The sequence below is a fragment of the Rousettus aegyptiacus genome, unplaced genomic scaffold (assembly GCF_014176215.1).
Source record: "Rousettus aegyptiacus isolate mRouAeg1 unplaced genomic scaffold, mRouAeg1.p scaffold_m13_p_14, whole genome shotgun sequence".
Lineage (NCBI taxonomy): Eukaryota > Metazoa > Chordata > Mammalia > Chiroptera > Pteropodidae > Rousettus > Rousettus aegyptiacus.
The window spans coordinates 61,173,731-61,199,494 of NW_023416289.1; the positions used below are offsets into that span (position 1 = coordinate 61,173,731).

The following is a 25,764-nucleotide window of genomic DNA, read 5'->3' on the forward strand; positions in this document are numbered from 1 at the left end:
TTATAAACTTGGTGTCACTGCTGCTTGGATTCTGAGGGACAGTCCAAGTCTAAGCCACTGGATTTTAAACTCCTCTCGGCCCCGTAAGGACAGCCACGTTTCGCCACGCTGGCTGGGACCCCCTGTGCTAGCACCACGCAGGGACAGACGTGGTCCCGGGACCCTGAAGACCAGGTCACAGGAGAGGGCCCTGGAGGCTTCCGGAACCAGAGCAGGACCTGGCCTAACCGCCAACAGGCAGCATCACCGAGGGACTCTTTCCAGAAGCCACTCTGGCGTCCTCGGTGGGTGGCCCTCGCCACCCCCAGGCCCCCCCGAGGCCCTCGAGCTCGCCAGCGCAAAGCCGGGCGCCGGGTCGGGGAGCAGCGCCGGCCTGGAGTGCGAGGCCCCAGGACGCCCCGGAACGCGGTGCCCTGCCCGGCCCAGGCCTGGTCGCTCCCTGCTGGCACACCGGGGACCAGGTGTGACGTGAGCTCGACACCGGCTTCCGTGTGTGGACGGCCAGGACGCCCACAGCCGCCGCTCTGTGAGGAGCGGACGCAGGAAGGGCAAAGAGCGTCATCGCAGCCCAAGCCCCGTCACGCTTGTCAGAACAGACGCGACAGACGGGAGAGCTTCCGCGCGAGCCCCCCGTGCAGGACGCGCACTGGCAGCAGCCACTTCCAGCGGACCCCGCCGGCCCGCAAGTCGTCACCGGCAGGCTCGCCGGCCTGTGCGGGGCCACGGCCGCGGGGGCAGAGGCCCCGGGGGGGCCCGGCCTGCTGACCCCCATCTCGGACCTCCGGCCTCCGCGGCCGAGGGAGCGCGATTTTCACCTTTAGTCTCAGCCACTGCGGCCCCACGGATCCGATCGCTTCTAAACCGAGTGTCGGAAGCGAAGGTGACGACAGGCTGTCTGGAGACGTGTCCTGTCCACTGGCGCGTGCCACGCGGGCCCCCTGGGGAGCGGCAGAGCTCCACTAACCAACGTCCTGCCTGGCTGCTCGTTCTCAGACGTCACGTCTCCCTGACTCACGCGCTGCTGGCCACGGCCTCGCCCGTCTGAGTCCCGGCACGCGACGTGCTCAGAGGGCCCTGTGGCGTGGGCAGCTCCAGGGGTTCAGACCCAGCGGCGCGAACGCCACCACGTGCTGGACGCGCCTGCAAGTCAGAGGGCTCCGGGGGACGGGCCCGGCCTGGGGCAGCGCGCCCCGTGTCACCCACATGTCTGCGGGCCTGGCCCACCCAGCAGCTTGCACCTGGGGGCGGGACGGGGGCGGGGGCACCCCGCCTCCCCGGGCAGGGGGCTGGGCCTGTGACGCTGACTGGCACAAGGCAGGCCCAGCAGTGTGTCCAGGGCGAAGGTCGGGCCTGCGTCCCTCGGGCTCTCTGCGGGTGCCCCCGACTGCCAACGTGTGTGTGGCACCCCATCCCCCCTCACCCCCACTTTACCCTTCCCACACTACCACCCCGTGCACGCACACGTCACTGCCACTGAGCCTTCACTGCACGTGGGCTGGAGAGCGCGGCAGGGGCCCCTCCCGGCTCCCCGCCGGCCTCCGCGGGCACCGCCGCGTGGCCAGCCCCACGCCGTCCATCCTCCTTCCTGTCCCTGCTTTGGAGCCCGGGCTGGGCGACGACCTGCTGGACGTCGTATTTTTATTTGTTGCCTCTCTCGCCTCCTGACTAGGACAGAAAGGACGTGGAGGCAGGACTTTTCGTCTGCTCTGTTCACTGCGTTACCCCGAGCCTAGAGGGGGCGCTCAACAAACACTCGTTCCACGACCCGCGGATGAATGGACGGACGGAGCGCTTCCACCCAGGGCCCTGCATTCCATCCGCAGGGCCGCGGGCAGTGCACCAGGCCTGCCCTGCTCCCTGCCTTCCCGACGGGTCTGCTGGAGGGAGGGCAGACCCTCGCTGCGCGCACCGTGACAGGCCCTGCGGCCGCAGGGTCACACAGACGGGTCTCGTCAGCTGCCAAGAGGCTTAGGGGCCGAGCACCATTCCCAGAGGGCCTCAAATGTGGGGAAGAGTTTTGAATGAACGTTTTGGAACTCTGTGAGCATCTGAGTGTGTACAGACGTCTATTTATCATCTACCTATTTATCATCAATCTATCCATCATCTGTCTATCATCTGTCTGTCTGCCTATCTATCTATATCTATCTATGTATCTATGTATCTATGTATTTATGTATCTATGTATCTATGTATCTATCTATGTATCTATGTATGTATGTATCTATCTATCTGCATAGCCGACCCTTGAAAAACGCAGGTTTGAACTGTGTGGGTCCACTTATATGGGAATTTTTTTTAGTAAGTACTCTAATTTTCTCTTCCCTGTGATTTTGTTAATGACATTTTCTTTAAGAGTACAGCATATAACTCACATAACATAAAATATGTGTTTATCGACTATTTATGTTATCAATAAGGCTTCCAGTCGACAGTTGGCTATTAGTAGTTAAGGTCTGGGGAGTTGAAGGTTTTATGAGAATTTTGGACTGTGTGGGAACTGATGCCGTAGGCCCCTTGTTGTCCATGGGCCATATGTGTATGTGTGCGTATGTGCGTGCATGTACTTGTGCATACATGCATATGTGTGTGGATGCGTGTGAGTGTGTGTGCATATCCATGCACGCATGCACACACGTGTGCCTGCATGCATGTGCATGTGTAGTTGTTTTTGTGTGCATGTGCACACATGTATGTGTGCTTGCACTGTGTGCATGCATGTGTGCTTTGCACACATGCACACGTGTGTATGTATGTGCGTGCACATGCACGTGTGCGCGCATGTGCGTGTGCACATATGCGGGCGCATGTGCGTGTGCCTAGCACGTGTGTGGGTGCAGGTGTACATGTGTGTGTGCGTGCATGTGTGCGTACATGTGCGTGTGCACAGTCTGCCGCACGGGCCACGCTCAGCAGACGCGCAGTACTCACATGCAGCCACGGAACCGAGTCAGGTCGTTGTTCGGCTTCTCGCACTCGATCACGCTGGTGAACGTCAGGGGGTCGAACTCGGAGACCTGGAGCGGCAGCAGGACATGTTAGGGGGACCAGCTGACGTGTGCACCCCAGACGGTGCTCGCCCTCCACCCGCGTCCCCGGCAGGGCGCGTTGGCACACATGGCACTTGATGTTTCGGTGGCTTGCTGACGGCCGGCCTTCGTGCCGAGTGCTGTGAGGTCGGCGTCCACACCTCCTTTAACTCAGAGTCATTTGGGACCATGCCCAAGGTCACGCTCAAGGTCGAGAGGCCTTCCGGTGACTAGTTACATCCAACTCAGCCCTCGACACTGAGACTATCTTGCATTTACAGGAAAAGATGACACTATGTTTAATAAGCCAGAAAGCACATAGTCGCGTCTACAGACATTTCCAAAGATGCTTAAAAATATCTTAGTTTACACATTTACGAACACGCTTCGGTGTGCCTGGCATGAACCCCCACTTGTCTCCAGCAATGTCGTGGATATGGAGTTAGCACAGTGCACCCCAAAATGGAATAAAAATTGGGAGCCCTGGGGGTTAATCCCTGTTAATTGTTAATCCAATTAACAAAGGTGACACTTTGGCGAGTGAAGACAGGACCCCAGATTTGAGTCTCCTAGGTCTCTGGAGCCCTATGAACCCACAAGTCCACCGCCTGCTCCCTCGGGGGGGCACTCCCCCTACTGTGCGGCACCCCCTCCGGGTAGCACAGGCCCCTGTGCGGGTGCTCTGTCCCGGTCACCTCGCTGGGGTCCCGGCTCTGCTTTGGCGGTGCCTGGACTGTGGACTGAACCGACGTCCAGGAGTAAAGGTCATCTCCAGCCTCGCTCTCAGGTCGGCACTGAACGAGGTGCTAACGAGGGCTCAGTCACAGTGAACACGGCTTCCTCCACCCCACGGGGAAGCAGTGACGCCCAAAAGGACGTGTCCCTCAAAGCAGACTCTGTCATTTCCCTCGCGGGAATGAAACGCACGAGTCGATGCTCATCTTTAGCCTGGCCGCGGGTCAGGGCGGAGGGTTCCGGCCGGGCAGCAGCTGGCCGGGCCGCAGCCGGGGTGAGCAGGGCTGCAAGCGGGGTCTGCCCGCCCGCCGTGCGAGGCTTTGGTCCCTGGAGGACGGGGCCGCAGAGGGGCCTGGCGAGAGGCCGCACAGGGCCCGACAGTGCCTGAGCTACACCATCGACAAGGCCTGGGCCGCGCGGACCCCGTCCTCTGCACCTGACGACGCCCTTTCATCCCCCGTCAGGATGTTCCTGGTCACGAGGGGTGGCGGGTCCCCTCTGCCCGCAGCCCCACGGCTCCACCCAGCCCTCTGAAGGCTGGCGGCCAGGTCAGCTGCGGCCCACTGGCCCCCTCCGCCCTGACCCAGCGGCCAGGCTCTGTCCAGGGTCCTGAGCTGACCTGTGCTGCCACACAGGGAGCCTGGGGAGGCGTACGCCTTCCTCCGGGCCCCCCACCCAGCCGTGGCAGCCCCTGGCCGAGGTGAGGCAGGCAGGGCCCCCACTCACATGCCCGGCTGGAGCTGGCGCCATGGCCCTGTCACTGGACCTCAGTTCCCCCGGACAAGGGCAGAGCCTGGTGCACACGCGGCCCAGAGTGACGGAGGCTCGTTCCAAAAGGACGTCACGCACCACAGCTCCGTGTTCGGCTCCGGGGCCTGGGGGTCGTGCTTGCGGGACACCTGCTCCCCCGCCGCAGGGGCACGCGGGCCGGCCGAGGCGGCCGCCGGGGCCTCTCAGATGCCAGGAGGCACGGCCCGCGTGGCGTGTGCGAGCACATGCCTCTCGCCAGCAGCGCGGGCGGCCGCGTCGTAGCCCCTGTGGCAACTGCTCATTTCCTGCCAGAGGGCGAGCGACGCCTGAACTGATTCAGGCAAAGCGTTTAACCCACATTAACGAAGCGGCTGCCCCGACTCGCGCCTGGCACCCGCCCTCCGCCCCGTGCCTGCGACGCGCCTGTCGGGGCCGTGCGGACTGCAGGGAGGCGCACGGCCCGACCCCGAGCGAGCGAACGGGCGCGCCTGCTCCATCATGGCAAGGGCCGTGTCTTCAGTCAGTTCACGCGAGGCGGGAAAGGCCGTCGGCCTCGTCCGCCGCGGCGCCCCCTGGCGCATAGTGGGCGCGCGGTCAGATACATCTGAACGAAACTTGGGCGTGCGGGCAGCAGGAGACATCAAACGTGTGAGAAGCCTTAAATCAAAGTGATCTTTTCTCCAGTAGGTTTTACAGATTCATTGTCGCACTGGGAGTTTACGCCCCGGTACCAACGGAAATGGAATAGAAACGGTCACAAAACGCATTTAAACCACGGCACCAATAGTTGTGACTGCATTACTTCTCGTGTCATAATGCATAAGCAGGTGGGCACAGCAGGCCACGACGAGCCACGGGGCGGCACAGGGCACAGCACGTGCCAGTCCGTGAGGGGCTCCCGTCCTGATGCCGACAGCCCGGGGACGAGTGTCAGCGCCTCCACGGGCCTTGCGGGGGCCCCCAGAAGCTCGCGGGGGAACCTGACCAGGGGTATCGGGGTGGTGGCCTCTGCTCCCAGTCGCAAACTTGCCTGTCATGAGAGCAAGCATTAGCGATGAGGTGCACCTGCCTCGTTTTGGAGGTAGAAAGCCAGCCTTTCTCTTGTCTGGCCCGACCCGACATGAAAGGCCCAGCCCTGCCTCCCTCCCAACCTGTCAGCCCTGGACCCTCAGCTCCAGCCGACTCGGCCGGAAGCCTTCCAGCTTTGCTTCAGGCGGGGGCGAAATTCAAAGGCTCGGAGTGCTGGCTTCGGGCCTGAATTCTCAAAATCGAAAGGCTCTCCCTGCCCCCGAGTGGCAGAACCTTCGTGAGGCCTCTGGGCTGTGACTCTACGCAAAGCCCATCCTCCCTATGAGGACACACTCATTTACATACACATGCACCTGCGCACACACTCACATACACACATACAGTTACACACACATCCTCAAACGCTTTGCAACTGCTGATGCAATTCCACTAATCAAATTCTTTTTTTCTTCACAACGAAAATACAGCCACAGAGAAAAGTAGCTTGTCAGGTTGTCTAGCACCACAACAAGAAGCAAAACCTATTGTCTTAGCTGTCATGTTCCTGGGGGGAAAAGAACGCCCACTTTTGGCCACACAGAGAACGTGAGGTTAAACGCCCGCAAGGGATTCTGGAGTTTCCAATGGCGGGCGACACAGTCCGGCCGGTCACGGCTTCCGTGCCGCCTGACAATGCCAAGGTCATGGGGTGAGCTGTCTTCGGGAGCCCGCGACGCTTCAGCCTCTATGAGCAAGCACTGGGGCGCGGGCCACAGGTTCTGGGAGGAGTCATGGGCAAACAACCAACATGGGGGGCCCTCATCACACACCCGCGCTCACGTTCCCCGGGGAGCAGACACGACCACCACAACGCAGGGCATGTCTCAGGAAGTTACATCGCACCTGCCCAGCCGACCTGCCCTGGGGCCGGAACTGAAATTGTAGTTTAAATGGTTACTGTGTCCTCTCGGTAATCGTCCTCGCGGCCTTTCCTGTTACACAGTTACTATCCTCAGTCTTTCCTGTTACATAGTTACTATGAATCTGACGGTAAAACCGCCCCATGAGATAAACTGGGCTTCGTGACTGAACTTCGACGTGCTAAAGAAACCCGAGTCGTCCCTGAAGGCTCGACACGGGCCACCCACTGAGCAAGCCCGCCTGCTGTTTGTCCTCCACTGGATGACTCAGGCTCCACGGCAGGGAAAGGGCCTGATTCAATGAAAGACCAACTACCCAAAAAGCTGCAGAAAAAGCAGCTTTGGGGCAAGACTTTGCAAACTCTACTTTTTCATCTCTTTTCTTGTGGTAGAGATCATTCTGGAGTAGAGACAAACAAACAAATATTTTTTCTCCTGCATACTTGGAATTTTAAAGTAGTTTTTCCAAGCTCCCTAAATCCTGCCAAGTAGCTTGGGGGCGGACGCCTCTCCCCGGTAAAGGACACTGCTTTGTCACTGCCCGGGCGGGAGTGCGGTGACGATGTTTGTGCGAAGCGGGGGGGAAGGCACGTCTCTGCCTTACAGTCGGGCGGTCTGGGCACCAACTGCCTCTTCCAGGGTGCTCTTCCCAGACTCCTTTGCGCCTCGGGCAGTGTGCACCCGGTGTCACTCTTCCCCCTCGGCGGGGCACACCGCAGGTGCACACGCACACGAGGGTGTGCACGCCTGCACAGCTGGGAAGAGCTGGCTTCCCCAAGTCTTGTGGTTTCACCTCGTCCTGCAAACCTCACCAGCACAAGCAGGTGGGCCTGTGGGGGTAGCCGGGGTCGTGGACACTAAGCCCGCAGGTCCGTCCCAGAGACAGTCTGCAGGAATGTGCTTTTGGTCAATAAATCGGCCAACACAGTCACCTCCTGGAGGGCCCGTCCCTGACCCCGGCTGGCTGGCAGGGCCCCGGGTCTGGGCTCTGTCTGTTCTCAGGGGGTCTGTCTGCCCCAGGCCATGCGAGACGCCCACCCCACCTGGCACGCCACCTCCTGCTCCTGCTCTGTGCCCTCCTCAGCGGCCACGGCCAGAGCCGATTCACTTATCGCCACAGGTCGCGAGGCACCGTGAGGCACAGACGCGTAGAACAGCATCTGAAGCAAGTAGGTGCTCAAGAAATATTTGGTAAGAGAATGAGAAGTGCACACACGCACACACACACACACACGAAAACGAGTCTCCGAAAAAAAACGATTCTGACGTAAAACCACCAGCCCGGGGAGCCGCCCCTCCCGCAGAAAGGATGGCAAGTGCCGCAGGGTTTCGCCAGGAGCTTCCGGGGCTGGACGCCGGCCGAGCATGCGTGCGACGCGGCAGCGGGGACCCGTCCAGAGCTCCTCCGTCACACCCGCCCCTACCGTGTCACCCTGGCTTCTCCTCGCCGGGCCCCGGTCGGCACACCCCACCCCCAACCGCGTCCACTCCTCTCCCGCCCCGACCTCGGGAGCCACCAGGTCCAACTGACCTTCAGCGAAGTGGCCACGCGGGGCCCAGTGCGTGACAGGACCCCCCCCCCCACACCGCCTGAGACGCTGGCTCGCCCCGGCCCAGGAAGACCCCCTTCAACCCCTGCACCCGCCGGGCTGTGACGCTGCGGCTGCTGGGCTGCCAGAGACCGGGGCCCCCGCTTCACTGCCCGAGGGCGTTCGTATGCTTAATGCTGGTGAGGGTAACTATAATACATTTCAGAACAATAACGTGTGAAGATGTGCCAGGAAAATGTCTTAAGATGCTTAGGAAAAAAAAAAAGAGAGAAACTAAAAAGAAAAAAACAATAACAGGGACCAGTGTGCACGCATTTTGAAAACTTCGGGTGCCGATCATTTTTTCTAATCAGAATTGCTCTGGTTATTAATTTTGGCCAAATGACTAAGTTGTAGCCCAAGCCCGTTTACGTCCCAGGCACTGACGGGCCCTGAGGGGGGCGCGTGGCGTGGGCAGACACGCCCTGGAAGCTGCAGAGGCCCCCGCGGCTGTCACGGCGCCCACGGGCAAGTGGAGGGACGCTGGCCGGGGCGGGGGCGGGCTGCCGCCTGGGGACCCCGGGGGCCCGGTGCCAGCAGCGCCCCGTGACACCGCAAGCTGCAAAATGAGCTCCCGGGATGCCAGCCCGGCCTGCCCCCCGCCCCCCGCCTCGGGCGCACGCACAGAGAGGACGAGGCGCTGGGAGGGAGGCCGCAGCGGAGCGCTGACCGGCGCATGGCCGGAGACCGAGGAGGACACCCCGGGCAGCGCCCCGGAGCTGTGGGGTCTCGCGGCCTCGGGTGCCCCGTGAAGAGTGCAGGCGGGGGGAGGACCCCCAGGCGGACTGAGGCAGGACTGGGCAGGTGCTGGGAGAGGGGCTGAGGGCCAGCCCGGCCCCGTCCTGACCCTCCCTGGTGCCCGGGGACTCGTGGCACTGACTTTTCACCTGGGTTCACTTCCCCGCACCCCCGCGCCCCGCCACAGACAGACGCCCGGACGTGGTTCGACTCTCCCCACGAAGGCTGCTGGGAGTGTGGACAGTGAGCCCAGCCCCTCGCCGTCTCGGGGTACACCTCCAGCCGGGCCGAGGAGCCTCGAGCACGGAGCTCGGCCTCTGAGCCACGCCTGAGGGACCAGGCCGCCACTCTTGCCACGTCACCATTCAGCGACTTACAGGCACACGGCCACAGACGGCAGTGGCCTCGGCACCGGTCTGAGGAGCTCGGATGTGCACAGCGGAGATCAGAGTCACAGCACCTGCGTCCTGCTCCCCGCGGCCCAGGGCAGGACCCCCCGGGACCTCAGCCCACCCGCCCACGAGGACTGGCCTGGCCCGAGGGGCAACGAGGCCACACACGGTGCTGTGTGCACACGGCGCCTGGGACACCCGGAGCCCCGGTCACTTACGAGCTCCGAGAAGCCGCGGGCCACCTGCCGCCGCTTCAGGTTGGTCTCCCCGTCCAGGTTGGCGGTCTCGACGTGGCAGAGGCCGTCGGGGTCGCTGGACGAGAGCAGCAGGATGTCGGCGGGGACGATCTCGTTGCAGCGCAGACGCACGAAGTCTCCCACGCGGATCTCCTTCCAGAACCGGCTCACGTACCGCCGCTCCTCCCTGTGGGGACAGCACGGTCAGCCGTGGGCCGGGGCGGGGGCGGGGTGCTGGGCACAGGGCCCCCGTGACAACGCCGCCCGCTGGAAACGTCCAGTCAGAGCGCCTGAGCAGAACGCCGTGCAGGCCACGGGCAGGCCACGGGCCTGTGCCACGCCGTCTGCAAGCAGCAGCCACTAGAGGCAAAACCGGGGGGATGGGGTAGAGGAGGGGTTGCCGGCACTGGGGAGCGGACCCCGGTGTCTGGCCAAGGTGACCAGGATGTCTGGACCTAGGCAGGGCTGATGGCTGCAGGTGCTGTGAACGGACTGCACACTCGAGATGGTCAGAATGCCCACTTCTGCATGTGTACCCCAAAAGCAGGGGTTCAAACAGCTACCTGCACACCCAGGTTCACGGCAGAAGGACTTACAACAGTCAAAAGGTGGAAATAACCCAAACCCCCAATAACAGATGAATGGGTAAGCGAAGTGTGGTCCAGCCACATGATGGAATATTACTCAGCCAGGAAAAGGCTGCAGCATGGATGAACCTCGAGGACATGATACTGAGTAAAAGAAGCCAGTCACCTGTACGAGGCACCTGAACAGTCAAATTCACAGAGACGGAACGGAGAACCTTCCGGCATCTTGCCGTCCTCATCAGACAGTGACCTTGGGTCTCACAGCCTGAGCTGCCCAGATCTACCCGACTCCTGGGCTTAGGAGAGAAGCATCGAGAATTGCGTACATCTGCGACTCCATGGCGAGCAGCCAGGAGCTCCGGGCCATCAGCTGCCCAGAGACACCCTCATCCGTTTAGGCCACTATTGTCACGTAGTCCTCTAATTCAAGATCCGCCAAACCAGTTACGGGCCCCGCACGGCTTGGTTGCCAGCGACCACCAAGGACCCCACTCTGTCCTTAAAAGTAAGCGCAAGACAACACCGAGCCGCGAGGGGGCGCCCTGTGGGCTGCGGAGGCCGTCCTCCCGGGCACCCTGACACCGGCAAGGCCGGGCGCTCTTCAAGGCTGCTGCTCCAGCTGAGACAAGGTCCCCCGGCTCTGAGACAGGGCGCAGGAGGATACTCGGTCCCGTGCCTTCAAGGCTGCTGCTCCAGCTGAGACAAGGTCCCCCGGCTCTGAGACAGGGCGCAGGAGGACGCTCGGTCCCGTGCCTTCCTGTTGGCTCACGGCCACGTCCGGCCTCTTGGCTGTGGACAGACAGATGGCCTTGATGCCTGACCGATGGGACCACTTTCCCACTTATCCTTTGCCAAAGGCTCAACCTTGACCTTCCACACTGCAGCCTCCCGAGCCTTCCCTCCTCGCCGTGACCATCGGTCAGTTCCCAGGGAGAGAGGCGTGAAGGGGTCCGGAAGGGCCTGTCCTCTCCCGGAGACAGAGCCCAGAAGCTCCGACCCCATTTTGCCACGGAGCAGGGCAGGGACGCTCCGAGAGTGAGCGGGACAAGCCCTGGTGTGACGGAGAGACAGTGGTCCCGGCCTGGCCCCGGCCGGACGCCAGGGCCCTGCAGGGGTGCGCTGTCAGCCAGCAGACGACCCCTCGCCTCCTCCTGGCTTCCCTCCTGCTCCAGCCCCGGCTCCGCAGGGGGGCAGGGGCTGGTCCTGCTTCCTGACTCATCCCAGAGAGACCGCAAGGCGGGTTAGCAAGCAGACCCGCCTCCCTCCCGCGAAGTGCGAGACCCTCGGAGCCTGGGAGATGCACCGAGATGTGGGGGAACCCGGAAAACGCGCAGGCTGTGGCACGGCCACGGCCCCAAGGCTGCACCCCAGAAGGGAGGACACGGAGCAGCAGGAGCCCCCTGCCCAGGGACGGGGGTCCCGGACTCCAGCACTGACCCAGGAGTTCAAAGGTCACGGGTGGGAAAGTGATTTCTAAAACACGGGGAAAAAGGGAAATTAAAATTACAAAAGTCTGTTGTTCTTAGGCCAACGTGCACCTTCTGTGGTTGGCTTGTCTCTTCCAGGAAAATCTGTTTACACTTTGTCATTAGTCCTGCTAAGCTTCACGCTTCTCATCTCAGCCGTTTTTTTTTTTGTCCAAAACAACACAACGCAGGAGTAAAAGGAAAAGGCCATATCGGGACGACAGGTGACAAATTTTACTGAAGAAAAGCAGTAAACAGATTTTTAAGCTGCCTTCATCCGTCGCCCGGGGTCGCTTGTCTGGGCTGAGTGAAACTACGTGTGCGAGTTACGTTTTAAGGTTCTCAGGGAGCTAACTCTGTAGGAGGGGGCAGCCGGCTTCGGGAAGTCACAGGGACCTGTGCGTGGGTGACAGCCGGCCTCTGCCCGGAGGCCACTGTCACTGGGAGCGTCGGGGCTGCTCACAGGGCTCTGCTGACCCTCCTGCGGCAGGACGGAAAGCAGCAGTGGCTGGAGCAGGCCGGGGTGGCGGGCTGGCGCGGTGGGGGGACGGGGCGGCCGGGACGAGGGTGACAGGCGGAGTCCAGGGCGCCGCAGCCTCCCGTCTCCCGCCTTCGCCTCGGGGGCTCAGCTGCAGAGACGGAGCTGCGGGGGGTGCGGTCCCCGCTCTGCCACTTCCGCTTTTGAAACTGCGACTTTTGGTGGCACGCGCCTGAAAGGCACAGCTGTCAGGGCCACAGGTCCCTTCCGGAACACTCCTGTTCCCCCCTCCCTCCCACGCCTGTCGGCCCTCAAGCACGCCGCATGCCCGATCCCGTGAGTCGGGCTCTGGAAGGGCCTGGGGAGGGTCTTCCTCCTGGACAAGCGTCAGGGCTGCTCCGTGGCGGACACGGGACAACTGCAGTCCACCTGCCGGAACGCCAGGGGTCGCCCGGTTCCGGTCTCCGCCACCAGCGGGGACGGGCGCCCCGTGTGCTTGTTTTCAAAGTGTGGCGATGCCAGCGGCTCGGGGCACACAGACTGCTTTGCCGAAGTTAAAAATGCTCGACGAGGGACGGCCAAAGATATGGCCCAGCGAACCTCGGACCCCGTGGCCACACGGCTTCGGCTCAGTCACCCGTGCCAGGCTCGAGGTCAACAGGCCACTGGCGTCCCCTCGGGACACTGAGCTCGCGGCCCCAGCAGCGCGGCTGGGGTCTGGGGTCAGCCTCCCGCAGACGGCGCCCGTCCTGCGACGGCACCACGAGCCACGTGCCGCCACAGCTGGGGGGCGAGGGCCGCGCGGACCCCAACGCCGCAGGCACGCCCGCGCGCCGAGCACAGCGCCTCTGCCGCCGCAGCTCCCTGGGAGCGGGGGCCAGGTGAGGACGCCCTGACGGGGGTGGGGGCCGCGGCTGTGTCCCCATGGCCGGTTTCCCTGAGGCAGGGCCGCCGCGAGAGCCGGCGGGGGGACGGGCCACCTTGCGGGCACCTTAGCAGGAATTTTACTTTGCTGGATTAGCTAAGTCACTAGACCAGGGGCGTCCAGTGAAAATAAGCCCCAGATGGGTCAGTGTGCATGGGACGAGGTCAGCAGTGGGGACCCTGCACAGGCCCCGCGGGGGCTGCGGGACAGCTCAGGCCGCCGGTAAGGGACGGCCGGGGCTCTCGTGGGCTCCTCCCGGGGACCGGGGCTGGTGGCGAAGGCTGAGCGAGGCCGAGGCAGACGCTCTGACGGCCGGTTCTGGGCCAGCGAGAGGGCGGAGCTGGGGGAGAGAGGCAGGGAGAGCCGGGGCCGGGAGGCGAGACGACGGCCTGGGGACAGACAGGACGACCGGGCTGAGCCGCCGACCCTCCATCGCACCGCGTGTGGGAGCCGCGCCCCAGGGCCCGCGCGGACGTGACACACGGGCCTGGCACGCCGAGCACGGCTGCTGCGAGACCGTGCGCGCCACCCCTGCCGCTCCTCGTGCTTGTGGCGAGACCAGCGTGCACGTGGTCGAGCGGCCGGCGCACGCACGGGAAGGGGAGAAGCGCTGTGGGGCCACAGGGCCCGCCGTGGGGGCGGCGGTGGGGGCAGCATGGACCGGCCACCTGGCACGGGGGGCCGACCTCGGACCCGGTCCGGCGTGGCTGCTGCTGGGCCCCGCCAGCCTCGTGCGTCTGTACCCCACTGTCCTCTGCCCCCCGAGCTCCCCGCCCTCCCTGGAGGCCCAGGAAACCGAGGCACGTCGCTGGAAGCTGCCAGCCGCTGGAGCCTCACTCAGGGCAGGGTCCGTGCGTCTCCCCACGTGGACCAACATGCAAGGAGGAGGCGCGCCCAGGTGACAGCTGCGGCCCCCTCTCGGCCCTCCCAGGAAGTGAAACCTAGGAGTGAAAACCAGAACAACCGAGTTTCGGCTTTTTTTTTTTTAAGTTTCTTCCATGTCTAATGGTGAAAAGTATCAATTGCACTTAAAAATAACAAGCCAGAAAACAGGAACCTCCGCCCGGTTCTCAGCGGGCCGAAGAGCCGCACGGCGCTGGGGCCCCCAGCCCGGCCGGGCGTGCACGCCCACCCCCCCCCACTGCCGCGGAGGGCTCTGCTCTGGTCCCACACGCCCCTTTGAGGAAAGGCTGCTCCCGGGATGAATAGGGCCTGTTTTCATCCAGTGCCAGAGAAAGCACAGCGCCCGAGCACGCCCACCCCCCCTCCCGAGACTCCGGGCTTTGTCCCTGGCTGGCCGGGGCTCAGGCGGATCAAAGCCCTCGGTTTATCTGCCATCACCCGACTCAGACGCAGGGGAAACACTCGTTTTGTTCTGCCGCAAAGTCAAACAGGCTGTTTTTGTTTCCCGTGGCCACGGGGAGCATGCCGCTCCGGGCCTTGGCGCTGTCACCCACCCTTGGCCACACAAGGCCACGTGACACGTCATCGGCCTTGAGCTGCAGCCTCAGAAGCTACAAGAAGGCTCGCACACGTCCACCTCTGACCAGAATGGAACTAACAGGTACAGGACGTACCTTCCTCTGCAAAATAAATAAGAAACCAGGACAAAGTACATTCTTTTAAAATGGTTTCGGCTACTGGGCAGAACAAAAAGGACGAGGGCCCCTGCGAGAGGGGAACAAACAGGGACCCCACCCTTGTCTAGAGAAAGTTGCCGGCTCGGACGGGCCAGGGGGCCGGGCAGAGCCCCAGGTGCCCTTGGAAGAGATGATAGGGCCGAGGGTCCAGGGAGACCAGAGCAGCCCCCTGTGCAGGGCGGAGCGCCGGGTGGGGCGGCGGGGGGGTGGGTGCCGGGGACAGGCCGTGCTGGAGGCCCAGGGGGGGTCCCCAGTTCTCACCGAGCCTCGGCCAGCACATGCGTGAGAGGGCGGCAGCCACGGCCAGCGGGCAGCCATCTGGAAGGACGTGGCGGACAGGCATCTGGGCTCAGCCCTGCAGCCCCCGGCCAGCCCGGCCAGGGCGGCAGAGGTCTTACTTCAAAGAGCAGCAGGCAACCTGACAGCGGTCAGCTCAGCGCTAGGGAGCAAGGGAGCCCCAGGCCGAAGGTGGCTGTCCCTGCAGGCCGCAGAGTCACGGGCGAGGCTCCACGGGACTACACTGCTCCTGAGGACCTCGCGGCATCGAGGACGAGCCCGGGAGCGTTTCCAGAACAGCAAAGTGGCAATACCCTCAAGGCGAAAAGTACTGGAACACGAGGCGGGAAAACCCCGTAAGGAAGGGGAAAACCAGCCACGGCAAACGGGTCCCGGCCGAGCGGAGCGGGTGGCAGAGGCCATGGCGACTGCAGCCCCGGTGCCCCTGCAGTGGCGGGGGGGTGGGGGGAACTTGCCCAGGACAGAGACAAAAGCCAGGGCCCGAATCGAACTGCTGGGGTTGAAGCCTGCCGGGTCTGAGATCCGCCATCTCACACACACTAAAAATGTGGCCTCAGAGACACGGCACCAGGAGTGCCCGGCGGGAGCCACAGAGGTTAAAACGTGGGGGGAAGTGAGAGTAAGTCAGGTGGCTGTGGGACAACTTCTAAGAACTCAGCACATCTGCCACCAGCGCCAGAGGAAAATGGTTGAAGAAATAATCACCCCGATTTTTCCGAACCTGATTCACTCAATAAAACCCGAGCACGAGAAACAAGAAGAAAACGACACTCGGGCTCGTCATAACCCTAACCCTGAAAACCAGTGACGGGATCCTGAAAACGGACAAAAGCCGGGTCGCGCGCCCACAATGAGCAGCGAGCGATCGCCTCGGATGGGGGCCCCTGCCCTGCTCCCAGCTCCGCCCCGGCGGAGCCTGGACCTCCTTCTCCCGCCAGTGCTGGGGGTCAGTGCGACGCACGGGGCCCTGCGTGACTGGCGGGGGACAGTGGCCCGGGGTGGGGCGTTTGGGGCGTGGGCTCTGGGCAGCACTTTGCACCTGGAAGGTGCACTCCTGGGGAGTCCCGCACCCCCTCTGGGCAGTGGCCAGTCCCTGGTGGCTGTGCCCTCCCTCCGCCTCTCCCTCTGGGGCGCACAAGGCCTCGGATGTGCAAGCATCCCAACACAGACAGCACGGAGACAAGGTGAGCAAGGAGCAAAGGAGGGGGGCTGGGTCAGGCGGCCATGCACACTCGCCGGGAACAGGGCCGGCGGTTGCAGACGCAGCTCCGCCTGCCCCACCTCCTGCCAGCCCGGGCAGGGCCGACGTTGGCAGCGGGCGGGGGTCCCCACTGGGCGCCTAGCAGCGTGGGGAGCCGGCGGAGTAAACGGAGACTGTGAACCAGGGGTGCGGGGTTTGTGGTGACCAGCGGTGCGTGTCCACACACCCCGCAGCGCTCACGCTCGCCCGCCACACGAGCCCGGGCCCCGCAGGCCGGGGGTCCTGGCCGCAGCACTCGCATGGCAGCCGGGCCTCAGGGCGACATACCAAACTGTCCAGCTCACTCAAAAGCAACAATTTCCTTTCCAAAAAAACAAAAAATTGTAAATGGAAAATGTTACGGTGCAAGTCGCCACGCCAGTTACGTGCCGGGAAGAGGCTCGAGCATCTGCTGTGCCTAAAGCCCGCCTGGCAGAATGGACGGAGAGTGACGATGACGGTGACAGTGTGGAATGCTGCCGCCTCGGCCCCCGCCGGCGAGCGGCGAGGAGCAAGCCTCGTGTGATGAAAGTCAGACGTTTCACGGAGGCCCCGTCTGAGGACGCTGTGAACGCCACACTATCTGGGGTCTGCCCCCGAGGGGACGCCGGTGGCCCTGGCTGCCTGCAGGAGACGCTCTAGAACTAGTCACTGGATTTGTGTCTGCGAGCAGCTTGTTTGCTCACAGGCAGAGTTGAGGGCATCCCAGGAGGAACCACCGTCCCCTCCCGATGACACCGCGTCCTGGAGCCTCCGGTGGCTCTGACTTTTCTGAGTTGACAGATTTCCTGAGCCGCTGTCCTCAGCGTGACCGGGACAGACGGGGGACGGCTTCGGGACGAGGGTGAAGATGGGCCTCGGGGGAGGCTGTGTGTCTGCGCCCGGGCCTCGGAGAGGGAAGCCCGGCAGAGGGACATGGGCAGGCCCTCTGAGTGAGCACGGGGTCCCGGGTGGGACGCCCCCGAGCCCCGGCACGGTCACCGCCCGCGCGGCTGACGTGTCTGCACGGAGGCGTCCCACGGCCACGCACGTTCCGAGGAGGGACAGAACCTGGGACCAGAATCCCACGCTGCTGACCTGACGCCTCACTGCTATTCCAAGTTCACGGAGACGAGGGCTGGCACAGGGGAGCGGCAACAGTGTTTAAACCCAGCCGGGGACTCAGCTCAAAGGCTAGGGACAGCCTGGGCCCCTTCCGCGTCGTTCCCCCCAGGTACTCGATCCCCCTGGGGACAGAAGCTACTGGACAACCCTGGGGGGCAGGGGAGCAGGGGGAGGACAGGGCCACCTCCTGTCTGCTGACACCAGGGCCCTTTCTAAGGAAGCTGCGGGGTCCCTGGAGGAAGCAAAGCTGAAAATGTGGGGTGCCCCGGCTGACGTGACGTCTGCGCTGTACCAAGACCGCAGGTGCCCAGAGCGCCACGCAGCACCCCGAACCCCAGAGCAGCTGCACCCCAGGCTCCTCTGCAGGACGCCGCCTGGATGCTTACTTTCTTCTCTCATTGTTTTTACAACCGCTGATAAGCTATCCTGAGAATTCCGAAGATATCATGAAATAAGTCAATGCATTAAACCCATTCAATGATTCAAAAAAGAAAGTCACGACCGAGTCCGACTGGATTTATAAAACACACCGCAACACGGCTTCCTAGCAAAGCCTTTCCCTACGTGCTTTTCTGGCAAGGTGCATTTCTCAGACAATACCTGAGCCACCCATGGGTGCCCCTGGAGCATTCGGGGGTCACGAACTTAGCAATGGGGGCCACCAGGTGTTTTCAGTATTTCAAAAGGCTTTTCAAAAACTGTCCATTAACCCATGATAAAACCACACAGGCCAAATGACACTTAAGTTCTTTTGGGTAAGTCTACTTCTCTGTAACAAAGAATGTTAAGAAACACTGTGACCGAAAGATCTTACTAGGGATGATGGCACCAGCAGCAGCAACAGCTGCAAGTAGGAGCTGCAGACTTTTCCGGACACCCACCGGCCTGCCCGGCCTCCTTCTGCCTTTTCGTGCATTATCTCCATCCTTATGGGCTGACGCCCTGCCTGCTGCTCAAAGGACATGCAGCCCGCCCAGCATCCAACGGCTCGCCGGGGTCCAGCCTCGTAGAGGGGCTTAATTCTCTCTGATGGATTGGAACCGAACAAAAAAACTTCACTATTACCTAACAAGAACAGTTTGGTAAGCAAAGTATTTCAAAACACAGCGTCCCAGTAGGGAAACAGCCAGAGGGTATGGGGTGGGGGGGAAGGGGGGGAAGCAGACAAGCTGTACTCTGGGAAAACCGAGCTGAGAGCCTTCTAGAAAAGCAGGAACTGAAATAGCCTCTCCCCGTTCCCTGCGAGTTCTTTCAATGCACCATAAATAGCAAGGAAAGCCTTGAGCAATTCAGCACACTGGGCCTTGGGGACAGGGCAGTTCGTTATGGGGTGGCACTACCTCGCCAAGGCAAGGGCATCACACAGCATTCGGCCGCCTGGCCCAGGGGCACCCAGTGCCAGGAACTGTGGTCACTGTGCTGATTGAGTGCCACACCTGGGGGCAGTCCTGTCCCCATTGGAGACGCCGGTCCGTCCCAGGGGACATGCAGCCCTCCGAGCTGATGACCTCCGTGATGAATGACCATCAGGCGGGGGCCCAGAGAGACCACCGGGAGAGAAAGAGGATCTGTGTTTTGACTCTTCCCCCATCACCCTCCGCGGCCCTGCAGGACCAGTGAAAACCAGCTGACCCACACCGCCGGGAGAGAGGGGCGAGCTCCGAGGTCCTCGCACAGTGCCCGCCCCAGAGCAGAGCCGCTAGCGGCCTCACCCTGGGTAGAAGCCCTACGCCCGCTGCGGCAGACTGGACGTGGACTTGCGGGTGACCGCCGTCTTCTCCTATCTGGAATTAAGAGGCAGTTCCGTGAACCTACGATGATAAATCTGTGTCGACAGACTCCGAACGCACGAGTGGGTAGTCTGTGTGACGGCGGCACCGAGGAGGAGGCCGGAGCCGAGCGTGCCAGAGGAAGACCATACGCCAGGAAAACTGTCGTTAGCAGTGACCCGAACTAGAACGTTTTCAACAAAGATGCTATTTGTAACCCCCACGGCGCCCTTGGAAAAATAACTGAAAACGTACACATGGTAAAAGAAACAGGGAACGAAAATGCCACAGTAGGAAACAGTTAAAGACGGCAGTGAGGGAGGGCTGCAGGTCAGAGACACGTGCGGGGTGCAGACGTAAGCCCCGCCCCAGCAGGACGGACAGCAAACGCTAACGGAACCCCACGGTCACAGGCAGAGCCACGGCAGGGGGCTTTTTCCAAGTACATAACCTCGGTTTCTTCAGAATAGAAGAACAGCAAGGCAGGAAAAGCGAGGAAGAGAGACGGAGTTTTAGGGGGGACCCACAGGGCGGGAGTTTTAGGGGAGACCTCATCTGGACGTGCACGAAGCACACAGACGATTAACAAAACGGGATATTCACGAGACAAGCAAAAATGAGACCCCACACTGGGCCTCTAACTGTTAGGGACCCACACTAACCCCCAAGGTTTACTAAGGCTGCTGCAGTTTAATCTTAAAGAGTCGCTTGGAAAGTTCAGGAAGCTGTGGAAATCAAACACAAGATCCCTCAATCACAGGGAAAATTAGAAAACACTTTAAATGAGACGGACTGAAAGTTCGGTTGTTTTGTGTTTTGATGATGACCGCTGCTACGGCGGGGGAGGGGGTGGCCAGTCCGGCACTAACCAGGGACCCGTGGTCAGTCACGCAGAGCGGGACCTGCCGTCGGGCAGGCGCTGGGGCGGCCCCCTCAGCGGAGCGGCGTCAGAGGCCAGGCCGCGCTGCGCCCGAGACGCCTGGCTGCCACCGTCCCCAGGAGGCTGCCTTCCGGGCGCCCAGGGTTTTAGGGAAAGAAACTGCGTTTTCCACAACGTGGCCCCATGAGCCCAGTCACAGGTGGCACGTGACAGGCTCCGAAGCATCCCCAAGGCCCACGCGATGGCTGCGGCCAGATGTGACTCCCCGCGGTCCCCCGCCCGGCACACCCGAGGGGCGTCGCCGCGCCAGGGGCTCGCGCTGTCCCGGCCTGACCCGCCTCCCGGCTCTGGCCCCCACGTTCCTGCTTCCGCCAGTCTTCACCCCGAGTGAGACAACGATGCCAGCTTCCCGGGGGGGCGGGGAGGGACCAGGTAAAGGAACGGAGAACGAGGGGCGACTGTGCCTGGTGTCACCCCAGGCCCCTCTGACCACTGCTCCCGCGTCCCCGGGGGCTGCCGCTGCGTCCCCGTGCCCACGCCTCCTCCGGCCCCGCCAGCCTTGGGCCCTGCAGTGACTCGCCACCCCTCAGCCCTGCCCCGGTGGCCTCGGCCTTGTCCCAGCTCGACGCTCCGTGCTGGAGGCTGATGCCATTAGTCAAGTGCTGTCCAAGCTGGAACCTGGAGCCGTGTCACCCTCAACCCCGACCAGGGCGTATCAGGGGAGACACCGCACTCAGCCACCCCCTTCCCTGCCACGGTCACCGAGAGCGGGGTGGCTTCCGCGACCAGCTTTGCCAGCAGCAAGGAGGCAGACGCTCCCCACCAGGCGGGGGTCCGCAGGAACGCCCATGGCACTTGCCCCGCGGGGCACGGCTCAGGGGGTTTTACTGAACGCGGGATGTGGGGCGGCGGGGGGCTCCTCGAGCCCGTGTGTGCGGAGGAAGTGGTGCCACAGAGGGGAGCCCTCCTGCGAGCCCTCCTGCATCTGCAGGGCACAGTGGACAGGGGGCCTGGGGGCGGAGCCTGGGGCGGGGCTGTGTTTCTAACCAGCCCGCTGGGGGCCCTCAGAGAGGGGCTCCCGTCACTCGGAAAGACCGTGTAGGGTGAGCACACAGCGCAGCACACAGACAATGTCACAGAACGTGACACATGAGAGCTAAATAATGTGATTAGCCGATGTCACCCGAGAAATCTAATTCAAAAAAGAAACGTCCCACGAACAGGGAGGTGCCAGCTAAGGCCCCGCAGGCTACGGCCAGGACAGAGGTCTGGGGGAGCCGCGGGCTCCCCGGCGAGCGCATGGCCACGCTGCGTCTGCACGCTCTGCCGGGACACATCCCCACCCCCGCCCACGCCGTGACAGCCCACACGTCCCTCTGTCCCTGTGGGGGCCACGGGCGCTGAGTGGGCCTTGGCCTGACGTGCCGTACGTGGGCTCTGGCCTCCCCTGGCCAGTCCCCAGGTCCCAGGTCCCCAGGTCCCCAGGTCCCGGGCTTCCGGCCGGCGTCTCGCCCCTGCACAGGCCGCGACCTGGCTGTGGCCCCAGGCGCCCCGACCCTGTCACGTGTCCGACCCTGCGCTCCTTCGCCTGCTCGCCTGCCCCTCCGACCGCAGACCCAGCCTCCTCTCTCCACGTCCAGGGCCTGGCGGGGGCACCGGTTTGGGCGATGGGCAGGTGCCGGGGCGGCCACACGTGGCCTGGGGAGCGAGGGCAGCGCGAGCCACTCACAGGGGGCGGGGAGGGCTCAGAAACGGCACCTCCAGACGTCCCAGGCCTGGAGGGCTCTGCCCTGCGGCCTGGCCTCCGGAGAGCCACCAGCTCCCACACCCGTGGACGCAGGGCGCACCAGGCAGAAGGCTGTGCTCTCCCTGGGAAAACATCCCAGGAATGTGGCGGGAGCTGGGAGGTGCTGTGGGACTTCCCTGAAGGCCGCTGCTGACCCTCCAGAGTCCAGGCAGGTCGGGGTGCAGGGGGACATGTGGTGTGATCCGGGGGGTGGGGTGGGGAGGAGAAGGCCTCAACACCCCACGACACCTCCCGAGGCTTTGGGGTTCCCATTCTCACTTTCCTGTCTGCGGGTTGTGGTGACAGCTGTTAGACGGGTCCCTGACAGGTTGGGTTGAAAGCGCCTGTCACCTTAAAATGCACTGTATTTCCTGAGGCCCAAGTGACCCTAAAGAAGAGGCCGCAGCAGCCACTAGCAGGTGACGGCGGGCAGTGGTGTGTGCGTAGAGCCTTGCACCTGCAGTGCAGAGGGCGGGCAGGCTGCCTGGGGGCCTCGCGTGGGGGACCCGGGGCCTCTGAGGACATTTCTGGAAAGTGTGCTGCTCCCTTCTCAACTCTGGCAGACAGCAACCAGGAAAGCCTGCACCCCCAGGCCACAGCCTGCTGCCCGCCGGGCATGGCACCCCTGAGCGGGCACGGCACCCCTGAGCGGGCACGGCACCCCGAGCGGGCACGGCACCCCGAGCGGGCACGGCACCCCTGAGCAGGCATGGCACCCCAAGCAACCACGGCGAGCGCGTCACCGGCGGGCCAGTCCATCCGTCGGGTCCAGGGGCCTAAGCCCAGGCGTCAGAAACGCAGGGTGCCTACAGGCTCGGTGACCCCGAATTAACTGAGAAGCTCGAGCACAGCACGTGGGAAAGCTGTGGAGTGGGGAGACGGGTCCGTCCCAGCGCCGGCTGCAGCGGTGTGGCCTTGGGGACGCTGCTCGACCCCCTGGGCCTGATCACCCGTTTGTGAGGGCCGCGTGGAGGGTCAGAGATGCGCGAGGCGAGAGGGGGCTCATGGTCTGCATCCGAGTTACCCTAAGAGCTGGAACAACTGTACCCCCCATGTATCAGGGGATCGAGCTGCCCCTGAGAACACAGGGACTTCCTAGAAGCCCTTCGCACGGGACAGGTGCCGGGCGAGGCTGAGGTCCTCCCGGCTCGCTGGCCTGTGTCAGCCCCTACACCAGGCCTCGGCAGAGTGGCAGGAGGAAGAGACGGCCGAGCCTCGGTGGAGGCCGAGACCACCCACTTAGGGGGCAGTGTGGGGGGTAGGAGGTTGGGGGGGTTCTGGAGCTGGGCTGGGCTTCTGGATACCACCATGGGGGCCCCATAGCCACATGGTTCTCCCGGGGTGGGGAGGGTCCGGGAGAAGGGCCAGCAGACACCCTGAGGCCCAACCTGAGGGGCCACGGCTCTGGGCAGGTGCAGGGAGGGGGCGGGTGCAGGACGGAGTGGGACGGCCACGGAGGAGTCGCTGGGGGCTCGCGCCCCTCCCCCGCAGAGCCGGGGACCTGGAAGCTGGTCCAGTATGGGAAAGCTGAAGTCAGCTGCGCAGGGTGCCCACTGGGCGTCTGCTCGCGGTGCTCGCGGAGGACTCAGCCCCGGGCTCCCCGGCCCTCGCACCTGGCACGGCAGCGCTGGGGGGCAGTTTCACTCTGCGGTCCCCGGAGCTGTTCCCTAAGCCCTGCGCTGGCTGTGAAAGTTACCAAGCCCGCCACCCCGGCGGAGGGGCTGAGGCCCGGCTGCAGAGGCGTGGGAGGAGTTTCCCCCCTTTCCACGCGAAAGGCCGGTGCGCCCCGGGGTGAGGGCGCCCCGCGGCCGCTCAGTCCCGGGGCTGGGATCCTTCGGGCTCAGATGCGAGGTCTGAGTGACAAGCGGGGACAGCGTTGCCCCTGCCCCGGCACCTAAAGTTTTCCGCTTTCCGAGTGCAGAGGGGTCTCGCCCGCCCCGCTCACCTGCTGAAGACCAGGCAGCCCAGGTGGTTGATCTCGTGGTCGGAGCGGTGGCGGCTGTAGTCCTCCCACAGGTCCTTGAAGGCGGTGACCGCCAGGATGAAGAGCACGGGCGCCAGCGCCAGGCCCGGCTGGAAGGCGTTCACGGCGGGCGCGAAGTTGAGCAGCGCGATGAACACGAAGTACACGTTGGCCAGGCGCTGGAACTGCTCGAACAGGTTCTTGGGCAGGAAGGACAGCGCCGTGTACTTCGTGGTCTGGAGCCGGTTGTCCGCCACGTGCCGCGCACCCTGGGCCGCGCCCGCCGCGGCGTCCTCGGCGCCCGGCGGCTGCAGGTTGGAGCGCACGGTGCGCGTGCGGCCGTCGCGCCGCCGCCGCCTGCGCCCCGGGGCCGCGGGCCCCCGCTCCATGGCCGCGTGTGGCCGCGCCCCGCCGCGCCAGCCTCCTAGGTGATCATCGCGGCGGCGCGGGCTCCCCGCCTGCGGGACACGGGGCCGGCGGTCAGGGCCCGCCCCGCCCCCGGCCGCCCCGCCCCCGGCCGCCCCGCCCCGGCCCGGCCGCCCCGCCCCGGCCCCGCCCCGCGCCCCGCGCCGGCCGCGCTGCCAACTTCGGGGCCCCGGGCCTGTCCCCTGGCGCTGCGGGCGCGCGAGCCCCGCCGCGGAGAGCAACGGGCGGCCCGCGGTCCCCGCTGGGACCCCCTCCTGGGATCAGCCAGAACCCCAGTCCTGACGAGCCGAGCCCCGATCTGGCCACCAAGGGCGTCTGCCTGGGGAGACCCCAGAAGGCGCCCCGCCCCGCCCGCGCGGCCGCGCCCCCCCGCCTGCCCCTCCGCTGCGTCCTGCCAGGGCACCCCGCCCTCGCGACTTCCCTCCCGGACACGCCGCTTGTGGGTGGCAGGAGGCGTTCTTCACCTCGCAGAGGCATTTCCTCTCTCCCTCCCCCCACACCGAGGGCCTGCCCATCCCTGCGTGCGGGGTGCCCACGAGCGCCCTGCCGCGCAGCGGGGCGCGGGAACGGCTGTTGGGGACTGGAGGGGGCGCTTAGGGGGAGCGGGAGGAGCCGCACTGTGGCAGCGGCTGCCAGGCACAGGACTCGCCTCGCATTCGGGAGTCACACGGGGTGTGTGGACGGTGGGCTCTGGGAGGGTTGCATGCGCGAAGGTGTGGGGGAGTCCCTGTCTGCATCTGGGGGGCCGCGGGCCTCCCTCCACAGGCCAGCACCTCCTTTCTCCCCCTGCACTGGGGCCGCCTCGGCCGCCGCCGGCCCTGGTCCCTCCCCGAGGTGCCAGCCAACGAGGCAGGTCGCTGGTTGTGCTCCAACCACTGGCCCGGGCTGGCGACCCTCTCAGGGTGGCGGTCGCCCACCCCACCGTGCCGGGCGGGGTGTGGGCTCTATGGGGAGCCCGGCCCAGACCCGGTGTTCGCCAGAGCCAGAGCGGGGAGCGGAGAGGGACAGGCTCTGGGGCAGCAGGGACCGTGTGCCACGGGCTGAGCTTCCCCGCCGCCTCCCCGGGGCGCAGCGTCCAGGCGTGGCGGCCCAGGTCGGGGAAGAAGCCAGCCCTCACAGTGGACAGCCGCCCCGGAGGGCCGGCAGCCCGGGGAGGACACAGCTTCCCCCACTTCCCCGACTAAGGCCGCGTGGGCCCGCGTTCCCGCCAGCACCCGCCCCGCGAGGCCGCCACTGGCCCCGCGAGCGCCCCCCCATTTCCAGTCGCCCCTGTCCCTACGGCGTCCCTACGGGCCCCTCGGCCGGTCCAGTCTCTCACCCGGGAGCTGACAGGTGTCCCCCGTTGCTCGCAACGTCAAAGGCCACGTTCTCAGGCAGAGGTCCCTGGAGGCCCGGAGCGGACTGGCACCGAGCTGCTGGCTGAGTCCGGCCCGGCCCAGGGCACGAGGCCACTCGCCGTCCTCAGAACAGGCCCCGCTCTCGCCCCTCCACATTCCGCTCCAGGGTTCCGAGATTCTGCGAGTCACACTCCTCCTCAGCCGGAACCTTCCTGCTCGTCACCGCCCGGCGTTTCTGCCGCGGCCTCGCTGGGCAGCCTCGCTGGGCGGCCCCCCGGGCTCTGCACGCGGCCCCATCCGCTGGCCCCGTGGGGCGACGCGTTGCAACTGCTCCGTGGGCATCGGCTCAACTCCGGGCTCCGGGCGGCGGCGCCAGGTGGGTCACTCTGTCCTCGCTCAGCTCCTCGGTCCTCCTGTGCCATGCGCCCAGCGCTGCGGCAGCCACGGCCCGCACAGGACAGCGGTCCTG

At 64.3% G+C, this 25,764-nt stretch overlaps 1 protein-coding gene across 2 annotated transcripts in view; it reads right to left on the reverse strand.

The window, feature by feature from the left end:
- The window catches only part of ATP10A (ATPase phospholipid transporting 10A (putative)), a 42,791-nt gene extending 18,849 nt beyond the window's left edge, over positions 1-23,942 (reverse strand). For both annotated transcript variants that reach the window (XM_036232073.1, XM_016154837.2), the window contains exons 1-3: positions 23,515-23,942; positions 9,380-9,584; positions 2,932-3,017 (exon numbers count right to left, since the gene is read on the reverse strand). In XM_036232073.1, the coding sequence (XP_036087966.1) occupies positions 2,932-3,017; positions 9,380-9,584; positions 23,515-23,921 (698 nt within the window). In that variant the 5' untranslated portion in view covers positions 23,922-23,942. The remainder of the gene's footprint in view (positions 1-2,931; positions 3,018-9,379; positions 9,585-23,514) is intronic.
- Between the last annotated feature and the right edge of the window lie 1,822 nt (positions 23,943-25,764).